Source organism: Spermophilus citellus, assembly GCF_964194105.1.
Source record: "Spermophilus citellus genome assembly, chromosome: 12".
NCBI lineage: Eukaryota > Metazoa > Chordata > Mammalia > Rodentia > Sciuridae > Spermophilus > Spermophilus citellus.
Window position 1 is genome coordinate 32,937,207 of NC_138198.1, and position 21,348 is coordinate 32,958,554.

Genomic DNA, 21,348 nt, shown 5'->3' on the forward strand with positions numbered 1-21,348 from the left:
TGCATGGACTTCTCTGCAGGTCACTTTTTTCCTGCATAACCTCCTTTGACCTATTCCGGGTTGTGTTGGTGTGAGCAGAAGAGGCACAGCTGCTCTGGCTCCAGGAGAAGAGTGCCTTTGCATCTTCCCTTTAGTCACTGTCATGTTTCCTTGGAAAGAGGTGGTGACTTCCATTCTGTTGACTTCAACCTGTGAGCATCACTGTGCCCTGTCCAGATACAACCTGTTCTCTCCCCCACTGGGGGACATGCCTCTGCTTTTACTTTATTACACTTCCACCATTGTCATCATGGGGAATTCGAGGATGCTGGGTGGGTGACAGCTAGGGACTCTGGCTTCATGGTGGAGTTGTGCTCTAATATGATGTTCTGTTGCATCAGTTTTGAATTTTATATAGAGAAGTAACTTTTTAATTTTTTTTTTTAGCTGGGGATTTATCCCAAGGGTGCCCTACCCCAGCCTTTTTCATTTTTTATTTTGAGATATGGTCTCACTAAGTTGTTTGGGGCCTTACTAGGTTACTGAGGCTGGCCTTGAACTTACAATCATCCTATCTTGGCCTTCCAAGCTCCTGGGATTATAGGCATGTGCCACTGCTCCTGGCTGAGAAGTAATTTCTAATCTCTCTGGAATCTGTTCCTCTTGATCCATAGGCTTAGGATCTAATTTCCTTGTTTTAACATTATAGGAAAATCTCTCTATGTGAAGAGATTGCATGAAAAATTGAAAAAGAAGTTAAACAGTGAAGAGGTGCCTTTAAAGATTGTTCGGTTGACTGACGCTCAGGTGGATGAGGGCCAGGTCCTGGGCTCCCTCCTGTCTTTCTGGGATGTTCAGTATTGGAAAACGCCCATGATATTCCACTTTGATGTGACTGCTTCGGTAAGTGCCCACATGGCAACTGAATAGCCACACCAGAAGGCTCACATTCCCAGGGCCCCATCTGCTTCTCTTTGAATGAGGAGTCCCTTCCTTCTATGCTTGCCTTCTCCCAAGGAAGAAGTCAGGAGGGTCCTGGGGGTTGGGAGGAATGGTTGGCAATTGTGTATTTTCAAACCCATGCTTCTCTGTCTTTAGGTACAGACTGGAACTTGGGTCTTTCTTTTCAAGATCCTCATTTTACAATACCTAATGGATATAAGTGGGAAAATGTGGCTTCGGAACCCATGCCATTTATATATCATTGAAATTACAGAAGGAAATTCAGTACTGCCAAAGAGGTCTACAAAGCTGGTATGTACACAGGGCATTTTCAGGTGGTCATGGCACACCTTTGATTCTGTGGCTTGAAGCCTGGGTTGACACATCTTGGTTGTTTTCCACTTTCACCTTAGGGTAGCTGTGAGTACATGTTAGGGGAAATGCATGCTTGGACTTAGATCTTAATGATGTCTAGAATGAGAATACTCTCATGTTGATTGGTAGCATCTCGGATTCATCTGGATATGTCAGATTGGTTCCTATGTCTGGGGTTGAATTCCAGGGGTGCTGAGTGTGGAGGATTCCTCTGTTGATGGCCACTGTCTCCCTTACTGCCAGTGAAGAAGACAGTGAGTTGTCATTCATGGAAACCTGTTAGCTGGTGGGAGTTCTATTGTTACACATGTGTTCATGCTTGGTGAAGAGATCAAGTCACAGGATTGGATATAGCTTTCTGGTTCATAATGCAGATGCCATAGTTGAGCTTCTGTAATGCTCTAACATGCAGATGCCAGCCTCTGTGAACAAGAGGCTGCAGAAAGCCACATGCATTCAAGTGATTGTTTTTATAAAGGTCTATCCACAGGAGACCACGTGGAAGGTTAGCACATATGGGCATCTTTCAGGAAATCAAATTCTAACTTCTATTTATGTCTCTTCTTTGCAGAATCCACATGCCCCCCAGTTTAGTTTTCTTGACATCTTCCCCAGAGTCACCTGCAGACCTCCCAAAGAAGTGATAGCCTTGGAGCTGAGCCCTGAGAGGAGCTTCATAGAGCCTGGAATGGATGAGAGAGAGTTCTGCAGTGCTACTTTCCAAAGACCTTACCAATATTTAAAAAGATTCCATGGAAAACAAAACCTAGACACATTTCAATACCAAGCAGGCTCTGTTGAAGGTACCCCAGGGGAGTGCATCCAGCACCTCCTCATATATTGTGGGGTCATCAACCCCTCCTGGTCTGAGCTCCAGAACTTTGCTCAGTTCCTCAATTCTCAGCTCAAGGACTGTGAGGCCTCTGTGTTCTGCAATCCAGACTTTACTGGAGATACACTACTGGGCTTCAAGAACTTCATGGTCACCTTCATGATTGTCATGGCAAGAGACTTTGCCACACCAACACTTCATACCTCTGACCAAAGTCAAGGGAAGCACATAGTCACCATGAATGGGGTTGATGAGGCAGAGCTCGCCCCCTTCACTCTCCGGAGGAGGTGGGAGTCAGAGCCTCACCCATATGTGTTCTTCAATGGTGATCGTGAGACCATGACATTCATAGGCTTCCATCTCGAGCCCAATGAGAATGGCAGCGTTGATGCCATCAACCATCTCAATGGGAAGATAATCAGGAAAGATGTCATGACAGAAGAACTGTACAGGGGGCTGTTGCTTCAAGGCGTGCCCTTCAATGTTGATTTTGATAACCTCCCCAGACACGAGAAACTCTTGAGACTCTGCCGGCCACTAGGAATTCCTCAGGCCTTTGACCCTGATGAAACATATGAGCTTACAATGGACAACATGCTCAAGATTCTGGCCATTGAAATGCAGTTCAGGTGTGGGATCCCAGTTATCATCATGGGAGAAACTGGCTGTGGGAAAACCAGGCTCATTAAATTCCTTAGTGATCTGCAGCGTTGTGGTGCCCAGGCTGAGACCATGAAGTTGGTCAAGGTTCATGGAGGAACAACCACAGCCATGATTCACTCCAAAGTCTTAGAGGCTGAGAAAACTGCCTTATCCAATAAGGACTCACACCAGTTGGACACCATCTTGTTCTTTGATGAAGCCAACACAACAGAAGCCATAAGCTGTATTAAGGAAGTCTTGTGTGACCAGACTGTGGATGGCCAGCCCCTGGAGGAGGACTCAGGCTTGCACATCATAGCTGCCTGCAACCCTTACAGGAAGCACTCCCAGGAGACCATCTGCCATTTGGAGTCAGCTGGTTTGGGGTACAGGGTCAGTGCAGAGGAGACAGCAGAAAGGCTGGGCTCCATTCCCCTCAGGCAGCTGGTGTACCGTGTCCACGCCCTGCCCCCGAGCCTGATTCCTCTGGTGTGGGACTTTGGGCAACTGAATGACACTGCTGAAAAGCTCTACATCCAGCAGATTGTGCAGAGACTGGTGGACCACGTCAGGATCAGTGAAGACAAGACTCATGTGATCACAGAAGTGCTCTCTGCCTCTCAGAGGTTCATGAGGAACACTGAAAGTGAGTGCAGTTTCGTCAGTCTCCGGGATGTGGAGCGCTGTGTGAAGGTGTTCACATGGTTTCATGGCCGCAGAGAGATGCTCTTGGTGAAGCTGAACACCTTTCTCTGTGAGACCAGTGTCAGCAAAAATAACTTCAGAAGAGACCCCGTCCTCTGGTCCCTGGTGATGGCTGTGGGGGTCTGTTACCATGCCTCCCTAAAGGAGAAGGAGTCCTACCGCAGAGCCATTTGCAGGTATTTTCCAGAACCATATGACGACAGCAGAGTCATCCTGGACGAGATCACATACGCACAGGATCTTTTCCTGAGTGGGGTGCCTCTGAGGAAAACCATAGCCAGGAACTTGGCTCTGAAGGAGAATGTCTTCATGATGATCATCTGCATTGAGCTAAAGATACCCCTCTTCCTGGTGGGAAAGCCTGGCAGCTCCAAATCTCTTGCCAAGACCATCGTGGCAGATGCCATGCAAGGCCAGGCTGCACACTCCGCTCTCTTCCGCAGCCTGAAGCAAGTCCACCTGGTGTCATTCCAGTGTAGCCCCCACTGCACCCCACAGGGCATCATAAACACCTTCAAGCAGTGTGCTCGCTTCCAGCAGGGGAAGGACCTGCAGCAGTACGTGTCTGTGGTGGTGTTGGATGAGGTCGGCTTGGCAGAAGATTCCCCCAAAATGCCCCTGAAGGCTCTGCACCCACTGCTGGAAGATGGGTGCATTGAAGGTGATCCTGTCCCCCACCAAAAAGTCGGCTTCATAGGTATTTCCAACTGGGCCCTCGACCCTGCCAAGATGAATCGGGGCATCTTTGTGTCCCGCGGCAGCCCCAGTGAGAAGGAGCTCATAGAGAGTGCCAGAGGGATCTGTTCTTCAGACAGCCTGGTGCAGGACAGGATCCGAGGGTACTTCGCTCCTTTTGCCAAGGCCTATGAAACAGTGTGCAGCAGGCAGAACAAGGAATTCTTCGGGCTTCGTGACTACTATAGCCTCATCAAGATGGTCTTTGCCACAGCCAGAGCATCTAACAAGAAGCCTTCTCCACAGGATATTGCACAGGCAGTCCTTCGGAACTTCAGTGGCAAAGATGACATCCCTGCTTTGGACATCTTCATGGCCAGTTTACCTGAGGCCGGGTGTGTGGAAGAGGTCAGCACCCTGGAGCTCATCAAGCAGAACATTTGTGGGAGTATGCAGAACATACTCCCAGCAGTCGGGGAACTGGAAGAAGCTGAATCCCGCTACTTGCTCATACTGACCAAAAACTACATGGCCCTGCAGATCCTGCAGCAGTCATTCTTCAGTGAGGACCAGCAGCCTGAGATCATTTTTGGTTCCAGTTTTCCCCGGGACCAGGAGTATACCCAGATCTGCAGAAATATCAATCGGGTGAAGATCTGCATGGAGACCGGCAAGATGGTGGTGCTGCTGAACCTGCAGCACCTATATGAGAGCCTGTACGATGTGCTCAACCAGTACTACGTCTACCTCGGGGGCCAGAAGTACGTGGACCTCGGGCTCGGCACCCATCGTGTCAAGTGTCGGGTCCACCCTGACTTCCGCCTTATTGTCATCGAGGAGAAAAATGTGGTGTATGAGCAGTTCCCTGTGCCCCTCATTAACCGTTTGGAGAAGCACTACCTGGACATCAGCTTGGTGCTACAGGGGTGGCAGAAGAGCATTGTGCAGGAGCTCATGCAGTGGGCAGAACAGTTTGCTGATGTGAAGGCCCATCAGTTCCTGGCTGGGCACAAGTACAGCCCTGCTGATATCTTCATCGGCTACCACTCCGATGCCTGTGCCTCCGTGGTGCTGCAGGCTGTGGAGAGGCAGGGTCCCGGGGACCTGACAGAGGAGCTATACCACAGGGTGTCTGAGGAAGCCAAGCTGATCTTGCTGGACTGTGCCACACCAGATGCTGTGGTGTGGCTGAGCAACTCTGCATTGGGCTCATTTGCTGCGCAGGTGCTGTCGCAGGTGCTGTCGCAGGAATACTGGTACAAGCAGCAGCATCACTCCTTTACAGATTTCCTCCAGGCCCAACTTCGCAATGGGGACTCGGAGTGCCATGCCATCTTCACAGAGGTGATTGCCCCACAGCCTTTCCCTTTCCTCTTTCACCCAAGAGCCCTGGTCCCTGGGGCCCAGAGGTTTTGACTCTCTTCAAGATAGTGTGCAGTCTAGGAAACGGGTGTGTTTCATACAGGCACAAGGAGGATAAGTTCAGTTAGGCCTCTTTTTGATTGTGAGTAGAGCTCTGCTCTGAGAGCAGCATTGGGCACAACATTCAGGTCCCAGAGTGCTGGGTCCACCTGGGATGTAAGTGAATTGGTCTGCTTCCCATCCTTTGACAGAATAAGAGTAATGGATGAGAATGTCTCCCATGCAGGTGCCCTTAGTGTGTGTCATAGGTGAAAACTGCACTCCAGGTAGGGACATGGATCTTAGGTGGTTCTCCTTAAGAGAGGCTTTTTGCACTGAAAGAGAGGGCTGGATGGGCCAGTGTCAGAGGCAGAGGCCTCTGTGGGACACAGGTGTTGAGTCTGAATCTGCATCTGTGCAAGAGACCTTTAGGAGATCACTGATAGACGGTAAAGTTCAAGCTTTGAGTGCTGGGTCTCACAGGGATGGAATAGGTGGAGAGACATGTGGAGGGCCTTGTCAGCAGCCTTGAGCTTTGTATTGCCTGCACAGAGAGGAGCTATGAAGCAATATGTATGTGGACATACCCCACTGCCCCAGTGATGGGAATACAGTGGAGCAAGAGACTGACATTGAGAGGATAGAGCTGTCAGGAGGCTGCTGGCATGGTGCAAACTGCAGACAGTTAGCAGGCATTAAGGGGAGGAAGGAGGTGGAAGACAGCCTTCCTGAGCTCACTGCAGCTTTGTGCAATCACCATGGAGAATCCAGGAACAGCAGTGGGTTTGGCAGCTAGTGGTGGTGACATCCGTTTGGGATAGGTTTGGATGTCTGCTCTATGGTTGGATGTGGGAACCTGAAGCCTATTCATAAGGACAGGCCCAGAGAAGGGGTCTGGAACTGAGTGCAATAGCACATGCCTATAATCCCAGTGGCTTGGGAGGCTGAGGCAAGAGGATGGGAAGTTCAAAGCCAGCCAGCCTCAGCAACTTATGAAGGCCCTAAATTACTTAGTGAGACTCTGTCTCAAAATGAAAATTAAAAGGGCTAAAGGGGTTGGCTTGTAGCACAGTGGTAGAATGCTAGCATGTGTGAGACACTGGGTTTGACCCTCAGCACCACATAAAAATAAATAAAAAATAAAGGTCCTTTAACAACTAAAAAATAAATAAATTTTTAAAAAGGGCTGGGGTTGGGCTGGGGATGTGGCTCAAGAGGTAGCGCGCTCTCCTGGCATGCGTGCGGCCCGGGTTCGATCCTCAGCACCACATACAAACAAAGATGTTGTGTCCGCCGAGAACTAAAAAATAAATATTAAAAAAAAAGGGCTGGGGTTGTTGTTCAGTGGTTAAACACCCCTACATCTAATCTCTGGTACTAAAAAAAAAAAAAAATAGAAGGGGTCTGGAGAGCTGAGGTCCTACATGCCTAGGTACATCTGGGTTGGCACCATGGGATGTGGTCCATGGCAGAGACTTGGGAACTACTGAGGGGAGGAAGAGTTGCCAGTGGCTAACTCCATCTGATAGCAGGAAGCCAGATTACAAGAAGAAATGGCATTGTGCTGAGCCCTAAAGGATCAGGAGGCTCTCAGGTAGGGACCAAAATAGGAAAAGAGACATTGGCTTCTCAGAAGGCATCCGAGGCATCTTCTGGCCGGGGCAAGTCTTCTCTCTGTCATCTGTTGACCCTGGAGGTTCTGCTTGCCTCAGCCATTCCTTGTATGTAAAACCTGCTCGGGGTCGGGCTTCTTTTTGTCCCAGTGCCCCCTGGTCCTGGGTTCCAACCCACCACTCTGTGCCCTTGCTTGGATTCTGGCTGATGGCTTGCGTACCCACATTGCAGGTCACCACCTTCTCCAGACTGCTGACGAGCCGTGATTGCGAGGCCCTAGGGGAGGAAGTGAAGGGCTTGGCCCCGAAGCCCGTGATCCTGTCACTGCAGCAGTTCGACACCGAGTACTCATTCCTCAAGGAAGTCCGGTGAGGTGTCCTGCCCGGCCATCACCCTCAGCCCCCATCCTAGGTATATGGTATCCCATGATGGGGCATGGTAGCCACTCGAAAGGAACTCTGAGCACTGGACACTGTGAGAAGGTCATTGCTCAGCCTCATGGTATGCCCTTCCAGCCCCTGTCATAAGTGGCCTTCTCCACAGCTGTATCATCTGTCTCTTGATATTTGTGTAGCCCTTTCCTTCTCCAGTGGATTGCCTCCTCACCTTGTGGAAGGAGACCCTACTGGATGCTGGATTATTCTACATGGCCTGTGTTTCCCTTCACTTTGTGGAGTGTTGTGATCCATGTTTATGTTTTGTTTGGTTTCACTTATGCTAGGAACTGAACTCATGGCTGCTCTACCACTGAGCCACATCTCCAGCCCTTTTATTATTATTATTATTATTAATTTGCAGACAGGGTCTTGATGAGTTGCTGAGACTAGCCTGGAACTTGTGAGCCTTGTGCCTCAGCCTACGGAGCCATGGCTGCCTGTGTTTTAGGACAGAGGATTCACTTGGGTGATTCAATTTTTCTTTCAGAAGCAGCTTAATGAAGACAGCCAGACGTAAAATCCTCATTGTCCAGTTGGATTTTGATGATGGCGCTCACAGTGCTCAGCTCATTGCATCAGCTAAGTATGTTCTTAGTATTTTTTCTCAGGAAACACAGGAAGCCAAAATCTACCCAGGACCTCCTGAAGAATTTATTTCCTGAAAGCAGTGTGAAAATAAGAATGACTCTCCCTCCCAGCTCCTGACATGGGCTAGGTAAGCTAGAGAGGAAAGGATGAAGGAAAAGGCCAGTAATGGCACAGAATTGGTGAAATGCAAGACCCGTCAATAATGGAATATTTGTAGTGTGTAGAAGAATGTGTTAAAGCTATGTTTGCAGTCATTTTTTGGTCATTTTAATTTTTAATCACACAATTAGGATTAAAGTTTAGTCTGGGATGTAGCCTTGTGGTACAGCACTTACCTAGCATGTCTGAGGCCCTGGGTTTAATCCGCAGCACTGCATAAAAAGAAAAAAAAAAGTACTTATCATAAGTTTAAGGGCAGTAAAACTATGTAAATAAATTAATATTTATTGGACATTTTTTTATGATTACTATAAATCTGTTGCTTTCATAATTGCTGTGTTCTGTTACTCATGTAATGTAAGAGTGACTTCTGCCCCTTTAAAGTACTGGGAGCCTAGTACAAAGTTAAGGCTAGCCAGATCCTGCTAGGAGGTGGTCTGCCGCCACTGGGGGTGCAAGGGGCACTGTACCTCACTGTACTCTCTCAAAATGGGAAGGCCAACAAGCCCCACCCTCTGGCATGTGAGGGCCCTGAGACGTGCCGAGTGGGAGTTCTGATCAGCAGTGAGAGGTAGAAAGTGACCCCACCAACAAGAAGCCATCCTCCTCTCACAAGAGATGTGGTGGCCCCTGGCATTGTGTGGAATGTGGTAAAGCCCCTGACAGCTCCAGGGACACCCAGCAGCCATCTCACACCTTGGCTTTTGCTCAGTTGTTTGCTTTGTTTTGATTTTTGTTTTCTAAATAGATACTCTGCTATCAATGAAATCAACAAAATACAAGGAACTCGGGGCTGCATCTTTGTCTATTTCATCACAAAACTGTCCCGGATGGGGAGCAGAGCATCCTATGTGGGATTTCATGGAGGTAGGGCCAAAGATAAGTGACTGTCTTTAAGTATGTCTGGGTTGATTCTCAGGGGTCCCATGCTGCCTGTGTGTCTAAGTCAGACACCAATTCCAGCTGTCTCTGGGCTTCTTTGGCTCACTGTTCACAGCCATCACCCTGGGACTTGCTGCTGCTCTGTCAGCATGGCCTGGGCTATCTCAGGTGTGCACAGGATAAGCTCCTGCTCCAACTTTTCATTGTACAAATGACTGAGATCTTCCCCTTGCAACCAGCCCTAGTGCTGACTCCTTGTGCCTGACTCCTTGATTTGCCTTCAAATCAGCCCAACTCTTTTTCTGTGGAATGATCACAAATGGGATTATGTAAGACAATTGGTATTCTGAGAAGAGGGAAATAAGTTTAATAATTTCACAGATGGAAAGACAACCTGTCAGTATCTTGAAGCACTTTCTAACTAAGTGACAGTAAGTATGCTAAGATGCATGTAAAGAACCATAGACAGGATCCAGGTAGCCTTTGCACACCAGTTAATAAGTCTCAACACACAGGCTGATGGTGAGCATGCTGATATGATGTAGTGGAACTGATGGGTTTTCGTGTGTTCAGGGACATAGACTTTGAGGTACTGATCATTCCTCTGTCAGTAGTGTGATTAAACATCTGGACACAGGTGTGTCCCTGCTCATGGCTGACAAGAAGAAAGTGAAAAGACTTGAGAAGACTTGGTAGCTTTGTTCTTCACAGGGCTGTGGCGGTCTGTGCACATCGATGACCTCCGGAGGTTCCCAGTCATGTCCTCTGATGTGACTAAGCTGCAGAGTGTTACCATCAGCCAGCTGTTCATGCCAGGAGACAGCCCTGAGCGTGAGTTGCAAGGTTTCAGTCTGGGAAAGTAGGGGCAGAGAGGCAGATGGAAGGTGTCAAGTTAGACAGCTTCCTGTGGGGCTGGAGTCAGGGTTGCCACACTTGAGTTACCTTTGAGTCTCGGCACCTGGCCTCAGCCAGAACTCAGGATGTGGCACTGAACTGCCTGGCTCATGGTCAAGATCACCAGGGCCATGGGAAGGCCAAGGAGCAACACCCAGTGTATCAACTGGTATGCTGTGGGTCATGTGCCCCAGGCTGTGGGACACCTGAACAGTAGATTTTGTGCTAAACTGGGTGACAAATGTCCCCACGACTGGGGCTGCCACTGAAGCTTGGGACAGGAAACCTCGGTGAAGCTCTCAGCCTAGGCCCAGACTTGGTGCCACACCATCCTTTTCCTTCTCCAAGTGGTGACTTGATTGTGTTCCCTTTGCTTGCATCAAAAGGCAACCAGGAGGAGGCGATGGAGGCAGAGACTAGCATGTCAGGGGAGGTGGCAGAAATGGAAATGGAAGAGGAAGGTCCTGAGGAGATGGAATGGGAGGCCGTGGACCTGAGGGGCGGTGATGTGAGTTCTCTGTTCCCCTGTTGGCTGCAGGTGGCTGAGCTGGAGGAGCCCAGGCAGCTGTGCCAGGGTCAGGCTGAGCCCTGCCTTCTCTTTATGCTGGAAGTATGAGGGACTTACCAGGACAAGATCTGTCATTCCCTTCTTTATGAAGACTCCTAGTTAGCTCTGCCCTGTCCCTCAACCACTCACCAAATCCCTGATGTCAGCCACCACCTTGCCAGTGGTCCTCTGGGGGTTGGGCAGTACACTGGGATCAGCTGGGAGAGGTCAGTAGGTCAGCTTCACCATGGAGACTGGCCACTGATGCTTTGGGCAGGTGGACACCAGGCCACCTTCTCGTGTGGGTAGCGTAGCTTTCACCCACCCTGGACATGGCAGCAGCAGACGATGTGCTGTCTCCCTTGGCAGGCACAAGTCCTGGACACCACCAGACTGCTGAGGAGCTGTGTGCAAAGTGCCGTGGGGATGCTCAGGGACCAGGAGAGCAGCACACGCAACATGAGGAGAGTCACCATCCTCCTCAGCCTCTTGAATGGGGACAGTGTGTGCAGTGGTATGAGTCATGTCCCTGCTTCTCATCAGGGAATCAGGTGGCTGAGTGTGGCGAGCTGCCCTTCTGGGTTTCTGTGGCTTGGCAGATGCAGCTGGCATAGTGGGAATCTCAGGACATCTCTAGAATTCTTCTCTAGAGTTGGCCTGGCCAGAGGACCTGTGGCTTCCCTCTGTGGGGGAACTGGTCAAGCAGCACAGTGGAGCCTCCAACTTGGTGCTCACAGGTGGACCAAATTATGTCCCTTCTGCCTTTTCACAGCCTCGTTCTTGTGGATATCCAAGATGCGCCTCTCCGTCCTTCTAAAGAAGCAAGAAGAGAACCAGCTCTGCAGTCTGAAGGAGTGGGTGGGGCGAGAGGCTGCGAACCAGGATGCACTCCAGGAGGCCGGCACTTTCAGGTACTGTGAGCACCGGGCAGTGCAGGGATCTACTATACTGTCCCAGGGGAAGGAGCACACCAGGTGTTTCTTTCTCCACCTCTGAGGAGGGCAGAACTATGTTTTTTCTCCCTGGATAGTCTCCCTTTCCTAGCACATGTCCAAGCCATGCTCCCATTGCCCCTTTGCCACTGTTGCTCTGTCCTTGCTGGGTTTGCCAGCCTCCCTTTTCACTACCCCATGGTCTCCACAGTACTCGGGACCAGTTTTTTCCCCGTGGTCACAAGCAACACCCAGGCACAACTGGACCTGCTTGCACTGCACCCTCAATGCCCATTTCTGGGGCTAGCAGAGCCTTGGGACCCTGCTGGATGTTATGACTCTTCACTAACACTGTGTGTCTGGGACTTAACATCACATATCCTTGGGGCTAGACAGCCAGCCTCCTTGAAGTCCTTTACACCAGAAGTCCTCTGCTTTTTAGTTAACTGTGTTAAGTAGCCTTGTCTTAATATTCTTTTTGATTCTCAAGTTGTTTAAATTTGGTCTCTTGGAACCCCTTTGAGGTGACTGCATTACTCTGAGAGCACTTCCCAGGGCTCTCAGCTCCTCCAGCCCAGAACCTCTTTCACGACCACCCCTTCCCCATCGTCTGTGCATGTTCTAGTTTGGGGTCTTAAGTCAAGTGATGTCCTTGACTAGTGGGATGTTTGTTTTCTCAGTAGATGTTTTTAAGTTCTCTCTAGAATCCAGTGTACTATATATTCAGGAAAAAAAATTCATACAAAAGGCCTTACTTTATTTTCCAACACAATTACCTAGTAATTCTTGTCCTTTACCATAAGAAATTATAGAATTTTTGTTATTATGTAAAAAAACATATCTTTGTAACATGAAAGTGAGATGTAGTTAATTCAACCAATTAAGCGCTGTCACTCTAAAGTACTCAGGGTTATTTACAGGAACACCCACAATGAAAGCTGAATTCTAGATGAACATGTTTTCTTACTTAATTTCATCTAGATCAAATTTACGTCCATCTCTTCATCTTTATTATATGGTATCCACAGCTGATTTTTTTTTCTTGCGAAGTTTATTTATTTAGTGAAGTTCATTATTATTTGATTTGTTTATAGAACCTAGTTGGCTTGTTCTAAAAAAAACATTATATACAAAAACAGCAAATATTTCTTCATCTTTTCAAGGCACTAGTTGCTGTTACTAGATGTAGAATTAAGTTCCATCCAGTCCTGCTTCTAATCTAAGACAATCACATTTGCGAGTCTCTTACACTTAAAAGTGATGAGAACTTCAATTTGCGGCCCTGGCTTGTAGGCTAGAAGGCTTGTTGACACAGAGGAAGGAGGCATCAAGATCATAGTACTGACTGTGGTGCTTAGCCATTGTCCCCTGTCCTCTGTCCCACCCCTGCTGCAGGCATACCCTTTGGAAGCGGGTCCAAAGCGTAGTCACTCCTCTGCTGGCCAGCATGATCTCTCTCATCGACAGAGATGGCAACCTCGAGCTTCTGATCAGACCAGACTCACCAGCCTGGGCCCAGGACCTGTGGATGTTTATTTTTAGTAACACTAAGTTGCTGAACATTCCGCTTATGATGAATAACATAAGGTGAATGAAAATCCTCACAGCACCCTCAGTAGCTCTCCTGGGCTTGAGAATGTAGGCTCTGCTTTCCAAGGAATGTTTCTCCAGCTTCTTGTATAGCCTAGCGGTCATGGCATCCTGGCAGGTCTTTGTTCCATTTCCTTTTTCCTCATTTTCTTCTCTGAGGGCATCTGTGATAGTTCAGAAAGCCAGGCTGGATTCTGTGTGCAGTGGGGACACTGCCCTTTGGAGAGACTATGTCCTTAATCATGCTTGTGTTCCCTTATGCTGTTCCCCTGTTCTGTCAGGGAACCTCCCCAAGTTTTCTGTTCAGATTACAGGGACTTCAGTTCTGGAATGTAGGCCAATAAGATGCAGGAGAGGGGCAGGCACAGGCACTGGAGACTTGGTCCTGCCTGAAGCTTTGGGCCCTTTCTAGGCCCTGCACAGGTGGCCTGCTTTCATTCTGCCTGTAAACAAGGGTTATGAGGTAGCCCTCCAGTTTCTGTGCACTGGGAGCCCTAGCCAGGAAGGCAGACAGCAGCTGTTTATGCAGCCTCAGCACCTTGTCTTGTTTTGATGTGGTGTGGGGGATGGAACCTGAGGCCTCACACTTGCCAGGAAAGCACTCTACCGCAGAGCTACCGCCTCACCCCTGACCCACAGCACCTTCTGAGAATTGTGGCACATGTCCTCTGGTGTTTGGAGCACCATCTCAGGAACTGATTCTCACTAACCTCACCTCACTGCAGATCCAAGAGTGAGATATCCTTTATCGTGGTACAGAACCATATGAGCCTTCCCAAGGGTGCTTTCAACAGTGTCCCCTTCAGCTGGAGAATCAGGGACTATCTGGAAGACCTCTGGGTCCAGGCCCAGTACATCACAGATGCAAAAGGTGAGTCCTACTCAAGATTGGCCCGATGAAGCCCTGGTGAAGCAGCCTTTACCCACAAAGACACTGCCTGACCATCAGCGGGCACACAGCAGCTAGCACCTGGTAAATTCTGGGACTTGTAGTTCTCACACTTTGCATGTGGAATAGACTCAAGTTCATGTCTTACCTTCATTTTGAAATGTCTGCTGAAGAAATGAGAGTCTCCAGGAGATCAGAAGCCTTTAAGTCATGCCATGAAGGGAGGCTGTGAGGTGATTTCTAGTGGCTCACTGGCTGGCAGTCTGGTGAACTAGAGCATGTTCCAGCAGGGATGAAGCTTACTTCCTGCTGCAAGTTGACCATTCCTGTTCTGAGGCTTAGACCTAGGAAACAGCCCCTTTAAGCTTTCTCAGCAAATGCTAGCAATGAAAGGAACATGGCCCTTTTCCCCATGCTGAGCCATTGTTTCCTCCTGAGTCATAGCTGGGGGCTGAGTTTGGCCATAGTCATTTCAGAAAAGCCAGTGGCAGTGCTATGTTTTTTGAAAAGTCACTTTTCAGATACATGTGAAATCATCTTTTCAACGTGTACTTAGAGAACCAGTATGCTCAATGTGAACTTGCTTTCCTGGGCTTGCATTCTGCCACTTGTCCTAAACCAAAGTGATGCAGTTGGTCTCCTGCTGAGAGAGTGTTTCTTCCCTTGGGGGAATGCCCTGCCTGGACCTGCTTGTCCAGCTGAGTGTGAAGTAGGTAGCCAACTCCCCATCTGCTGGAAGGCAAATCTCTCTGATTGGTGTAGTCTCTGACCCCAGCCCTAAAGAGAAGCCCACTCAGTCGTGATTCCCTGGGAACTTACTTGGGCCCATTACACTGAACAGACTTGCAGCACAAAACTCAGGCTACCTCATATGTTTTTTCCTGTTGGAGTTAGTGTGGATTTTGTGACCTAAATTGAATGTTGATCCTGCCTTCCTTTCTATGTCACCTAGGCTACACATCCACCATACTCTATTCCCATAATGGAACTTTGTCTTTGAAATGCCCCAGGGTGCTACACTAGCCTGTGGCTCCTTACTGCGGAGCAAGTTTCTCTCAGCTGTGGCTTCACTTGTCTCAAGCCGCTCTGGCTTCCTCCCTGCAGGATGGTCAGAGAAGTTAGTGGAAATCTTCCAGCAGACTCCCCTGGGCATGTTTCTTGCCAAGCTCCCTGGAGATCACCAGCAGGAGCTGGTTCAGTGCTACTTGAGAGACATCCTGCTCTTAACCATGAAAGTGTCGACCTGGGAGGAGCTGAAGGTAGGTATCCACTCAAGGTCAACTGTGAAAATTGCATGGTATAGACTGGGGACAAACACAGGAACTCAACTTCTGAGAGCTGGTGCTGCCATGTGGGGGAACAAAATGAAGCCACACAGGATGCTAGGCTGAGAATGTCCCCCAAGGTGCTCAGAACACAGGGCCAGTCCTCATCACTCCCCAAGGCCTCCTGGAATGGGATGTTCTAGTACCTTGAGAAGCTCTCCAGGTTCCTTGTAGCACCCTCTTGAAATTGTTGAGTTTCTCTTGACAAATTTAAGATAAATAGGTAACTGATGTCTTACGGTAAGAATAATAAGTGAAATTCAATGGGAAAGTTGATACTTTTTTGTTTCTGGAGCTGGGGAGAAAATCAAGAGCCTCAGGCATGTTAGGCAAGTGCTGACTGCAGAGCAGCAGCCCAGCCCAAGATGGAAACTTAAAGAACGTTGAAGAACATACTCTAGCCAGCATGAGGGAAGGTTAGAGAGATCTTTTGGGGAATGAGCAGAATTATCCTGATTTCAAAAATGGGTATAAGTTATAAGCCAGCTACACCGGGCATAATTGTGCAGGAATCTAGAAAGCTTTGCTCACATGCTCAGCCCCACCAGTCAGTCAAAAGAAGATAAGCAGTCTCCAGATGCCAGTTGTACCTGCTCATCTGGAAAAACTGAGTTTTCAAAAAGAAGGGCAGGCTCACAGGCTTCCTGGGCAGGTACTGAGCAGTGGTCACTTGGCAGGATGGTTGGACAGTGCTCACAGCAAGGCTTTCCAACTTTGTTTCTGATCACAAAGAATTAAAAACAATTTAAGTGTTCAAATAAATGAAGGAGGGACAAATTAAAGTAGGACCATTTTAAAATAGTTGTTTGCAACCATTGAAAACAATATTTTCACAGATAATGAGTGGTAGAGGAATTCTCATAACCTAATCTTGAGTGGAAAAAATCAGGAACACAGTGATTCTGATTTGAGGATGATTCTGAGGAAAGGAACAGTTAGGAAAATGGCTAGAGACTCTACTAAAAAGCAGTCAGGCAAAGCAATCATGAAATTCATATGGAAAAACAAAAGACCCAGAATAGCAAAAGCAATTCTAAGCAGGAAGTGTGAATCTGGAGGTATAGCGATACCAGAGGTCAAACTGTACTACAAAGCAATAGTAACAAAAACAGCATGGTACTGGTACCAAAACAGGCAGGTGGACCAATGGTACAGAATAGAGGACACAGAGACTAATCCACAAAGTTACAACTATCTTATATTTGATAAAGGGGCTAAAAACATGCAATGGAGAAAGGATAGCATCTTCAACAAATGGTGCTGGGAAAATTGGAAATCCATATGCAACAAAATGAAATTGAATCCCTTTCTCTCGCCATCCACAAAAATTAACTCAAAATGGATCAGGGAGCTAGATATCAAATCAGAGACACTGCGTCTGATAGAAGAAAAAGTTGGCTACGATCTACAAATTGTGGGGTCGGGCTCCAAATTCCTTAATAGGACACCCATAGCCCAAGAGTTAACAACCAGAATAAACAAATGGGACTTACTTAAACTAAAAAGTTTTTTCTCAGCAAGAGAAACAATAAAAGAGGTAAATAGAGAGCCTACATCCTGGGAACAAATCTTTACCCCCCACACCTCTGATAGAGCCCTAATATCCAGAATGTACAAAGAACTCAAAAAATTAAATAATAAGATAACAAATAACCCAATTAACAAATGGGCCAAGGACCTCAACAGACACTTCTCAGAGGAGGACATACAATCAATCAACAAGTTCATGAAAAAATGCTCACCATCTCTAGCAATCAGAGAAATGCAAATCAAAACCACCCTAAGATACCATCTCACTCCAGTAAGATTGGCAGCCATTATGAAGTCAAACAACAACAAGTGTTGGCGGGGATGTGGGGAAAAAGGTACACTTGTACACTGCTGGTGGGGCTGCAAAATGGTGAGGCCAATTTGGAAAGCAGTATGGAGATTCCTGGGAAAGCTGGGAATGGAACCACCATTTGACCCAGCTATTGCACTTCTCGGACTATTCCCTGAGGATCTTAAAAGAGCGCACTATAGGGATACGGCTGCATCAATGATTATAGCGGCACAATTCACAATAGCCAGACTGTGGAACCAACCTAGATGCCCTTCAATAGATGAATGGATAAAGAAAATGTGGCATCTATACACAATGGAATATTATGCAGCACTAAGAAATGACAAAATCATAGAATTTGCAGGGAAATGGATGGCATTAGAGCAGATTATGCTAAGTGAAGCTAGCCAAGCCCTAAAAAACAAATGCCAAATGTCTGCTTTGATATAAAGAGAACAACTAAGAACAGAACAGGAAGGAAGAGCATGTGGAAAAGACTACAGATAACAAAGACGAATGGGGGGAGAGAAACGGAGAGAGAAGGGAAAGCATATGGAAATGGTAGGAGACCTTCAAGGATACATAAAATTACAAGAGGCTGTGAGGGGCAAGGGGGAGGGAAAAAAAAAGGGAGAGAATTGAACAACAGCAGGGGAGATAGAGAGGGAAGATGGGAGGGGAGGGGAGGGGAGGGGTGATAGTAGGGGTTAGGAAAGGTAGCAGAATACAACAGACACTAATATGGCATTATGTAAAAATGTGAATATGTAACAGATGTGATTCTGCAATCTATATTTGGGGTGAAAATGGGAGTTCAAAACACAATTTGAGTCTAATGTATGAAAGATGATATATCATGAGCTATGTAATGCTTTAAATAATCAATAAAAAATTAAAAAAAAAATAAAAAAAAAATAAAAAAAAACAGCATGGTACTGGTACCAAAACAGGCGGGTGGACAAATGGTACAGAATAGAAGACACAGAGACTAATCCACAAAGTTACAACTATCTTATATTTGATAAAGGGGCTAAAAGCATGCAATGGAGGAAGGATAGCATCTTCAACAAATGGTGCTGGGAAAATTGGAAATCCATATGCAACAAAATGAAATTGAATCCCTTTCTCTCGCCATCCACAAAAATTAACTCAAAATGGATCAGGGAGCTAGATATCAAATCAGAGACACTGCGTCTGATAGAAGAAAAAGTTGGCTACAATCTACAAATTGTGGGGTCGGGCTCCAAATTCCTTAATAGGACACCCATAGCCCAAGAGTTAACAACCAGAATAAACAAATGGGACTTACTTAAACTAAAAAGTTTTTTCTCAGCAAGAGAAACAATAAAAGAGGTAAATAGAGAGCCTACATCCTGGGAACAAATCTTTACCCCCCACACCTCTGATAGAGCCCTAATATCCAGAATGTACAAAGAACTCAAAAAATTAAATAATAAGATAACAAATAACCCAATTAACAAATGGGCCAAGGACCTCAACAGACACTTCTCAGAGGAGGACATACAATCAATCAACAAGTTCATGAAAAAATGCTCACCATCTCTAGCAATCAGAGAAATGCAAATCAAAACCACCCTAAGATACCATCTCACTCCAGTAAGATTGGCAGCCATTATGAAGTCAAACAACAAGTGTTGGCGGGGATGTGGGGAAAAAGGTACACTTGTACACTGCTGGTGGGGCTGCAAAATGGTGAGGCCAATTTGGAAAGCAGTATGGAGATTCCTGGGAAAGCTGGGAATGGAACCACCATTTGACCCAGCTATTGCACTTCTCGGACTATTCCCTGAGGACCTTAAAAGAGCGCACTATAGGCATACGGCTGCATCAATGATTATAGTGGCACAATTCACAATAGCTAGACTGTGGAACCAACCTAGATGCCCTTCAATAGATGAATGGATAAAAAAAATGTGGCATCTATACACAATGGAGTATTATGCAGCACTAAGAAATAACAAAATCATAGAATTTGCAGGGAAATGGATGGCATTAGAGCAGATTATGCTAAGTGAAGCTAGCCAAGCCCTAAAAAACAAATGCCAAATGTCTGCTTTGATATAAAGAGAACAACTAAGAACAGAACAGGAAGGAAGAGCATGTGGAAAAGACTACAGTAAACAAAGACGAATGGGGGGAGAGAAACGGAGAGAGAAGGGAAAGCATATGGAAATGGTAGGAGACCTTCAAGGATACATAAAATTATAAGAGGCTATGAGGGGCAAGGGGGAGGGAAAAAAAAGGGAGAGAATTGAATAACAGCAGGGGAGGTAGAGAGGGAAGATGGGAGGGGAGGGGAGGGGAGGGGGGATAGTAGGGGATAGGAAAGGTAGCAGAATACAACAGACACTAATATGGCATTATGTAAAAATGTGAATATGTAACAGATGTGATTCTGCAATCTATATTTGGGGTGAAAATGGGAGTTCAAAACACAATTTGAGTCTAATGTATGAAAGATGATATATCATGAGCTATGTAATGCTTTAAATAATCAATAAAAAAATTAAAAAAAAAAGCAGTCAGGAAATAGGAAGTCTGGTTTGTAATTTTATTTTGTTGTGGTTTTTGAATAGTTCTGAATTCCTACAGGAAAACATTTCTTTATGATTCAAAAATACATACTGAAAACCCTTGAAAACCCCAGTTTCTGCAGATGGCCCTGTGGTCGGTCCTGTGTCTGTGAGCTGCGAGCAGCCTCAGGGAGTCCCGAGGATGGGCTCTGCCTGCCGTGGGTGCACCTGGCCTATCAGAATTTCAGGACCCGGCTGCACAACTTCTCCAGAATCTTGACCATCCACCCACAGGTTCTGCAGAGCCTCACTGAAGCTGCACAAAAGCACGACATGGCTGGCAGTGAGATGGTACAGCCCTTTGGGAGGCGTCCCTGGGAGCAGAAGGAGAAACCCTTTAGGGGTGTGTGAATCAGCATGGCCCAAAGGTTTTGGGAATAGCTGGTTGTGCTTCCTGTATCCCAAGACCCAAAGGAGCAGGTTAAGAGCCTGGAATACAAGGACACACTGCCTCTGCTGGGACCTCTGGCCTAAGGAAGCCTCAGCCAAAGAAGAGAGTGGGTGGAAGGGCAGGGGCCCTGTGGGGTCATGTGACTGTTCTCCTCTTCCCAGACACTGGATGCATTTGCTGCAATGGCCTGTGCTGAAATGCTGACAAGAGACATCTTGAAGCCAAGTCCCCAGGCCTGGCTGCAGCTGGTGAAGAAGCTGTCCATACCGCTGGAGCTCGTCTGCTCCGATGGGTACTTGCAAGGCAGTGGGAGCACAACCAGAGCTGTCACTGCAGAGGTCAGGTGAGATCCAGAGTCGGCTCTCCCTGGCATGCTCGGCCTGTGCTCATCAGTTGACTCCAGGTCCTGGAACACCTGGCAGCAGGGAGAGCAGGTGCTCCTGCAATGGGAGGGGCTCTTTGTGCACTCAATCTGCCCTTGATGAACCCTGTCAAGTGCCAGGCATCTCATTAGATGCTGGAGAAAGAGGAAAACCACATGCAGTGAGGCCATGGTGCCCCAGAGCCACAGAAAGGCAGGCAGGTTATTAAGCTGCACCTTGAGAACCACTGTGGTGGCAGGGAGCCATTAGAAAGGACAAGGTTGGGCAGGGCAAGCAGAGGGGCAGGCCTTCAGTGTTGGGGAGAGTCCCAATCCATATTGGGCTGTGAGAGTCAAGAGGGATTTACTGTATGCAGGATTGTCAGAGAGTAGGCACAGTGGCAGTGCATGCTGAGGTAGCAAAGTGAGATTCCAAGTCCTGCCTGCACAGAGCACTGGGAGAGTGCTGAGGGCAGGGCTGGTGGATAACCCCTCCTGTCAGCTCACCTTCCCATGCTGCCTTACATCTGCCCTCTTGTCCCCTCCTCCTGTCTCAGACTCCTCTGTTAGAGCTGAGTGTGTAACACCCTCTTTTGACAGAACCCAGTGGAATCGTGTTTTCCCCATTGCACTCTTTGTGGAGCACGTGCTCCTGGGGACCGAGAGCCAGATTCCTGAGCTGTGTCAGCTGGTGACCAAGTACGTCTTTTCACTAGACAAGGTGAGCACTGGGCACTTCTCTTGGTCAAATGCAGAGTTTGGGAGCCCACTA

At 47.5% G+C, this 21,348-nt stretch overlaps 1 protein-coding gene across 1 annotated transcript in view; it reads left to right on the top strand.

Annotated features, from left to right (window-relative positions):
* LOC308631406 (E3 ubiquitin-protein ligase RNF213-like) overlaps window positions 1-21,348 on the top strand; it is a gene marked incomplete at both ends in the record, with an annotated part of 277,493 nt that overhangs the window by 248,803 nt on the left and 7,342 nt on the right. Inside the window, 17 exon segments of the mRNA XM_081262610.1 lie at window positions 689-882; window positions 1,078-1,233; window positions 1,868-5,494; window positions 7,397-7,533; window positions 8,090-8,185; window positions 9,098-9,216; window positions 9,943-10,062; window positions 10,512-10,633; window positions 11,042-11,186; window positions 11,445-11,583; window positions 13,000-13,191; window positions 13,920-14,065; window positions 15,188-15,342; window positions 19,899-19,933; window positions 19,935-20,115; window positions 20,377-20,558; window positions 21,177-21,297. Coding sequence (XP_081118736.1) covers window positions 689-882; window positions 1,078-1,233; window positions 1,868-5,494; window positions 7,397-7,533; window positions 8,090-8,185; window positions 9,098-9,216; window positions 9,943-10,062; window positions 10,512-10,633; window positions 11,042-11,186; window positions 11,445-11,583; window positions 13,000-13,191; window positions 13,920-14,065; window positions 15,188-15,342; window positions 19,899-19,933; window positions 19,935-20,115; window positions 20,377-20,558; window positions 21,177-21,297 — 5,867 coding nt within the window.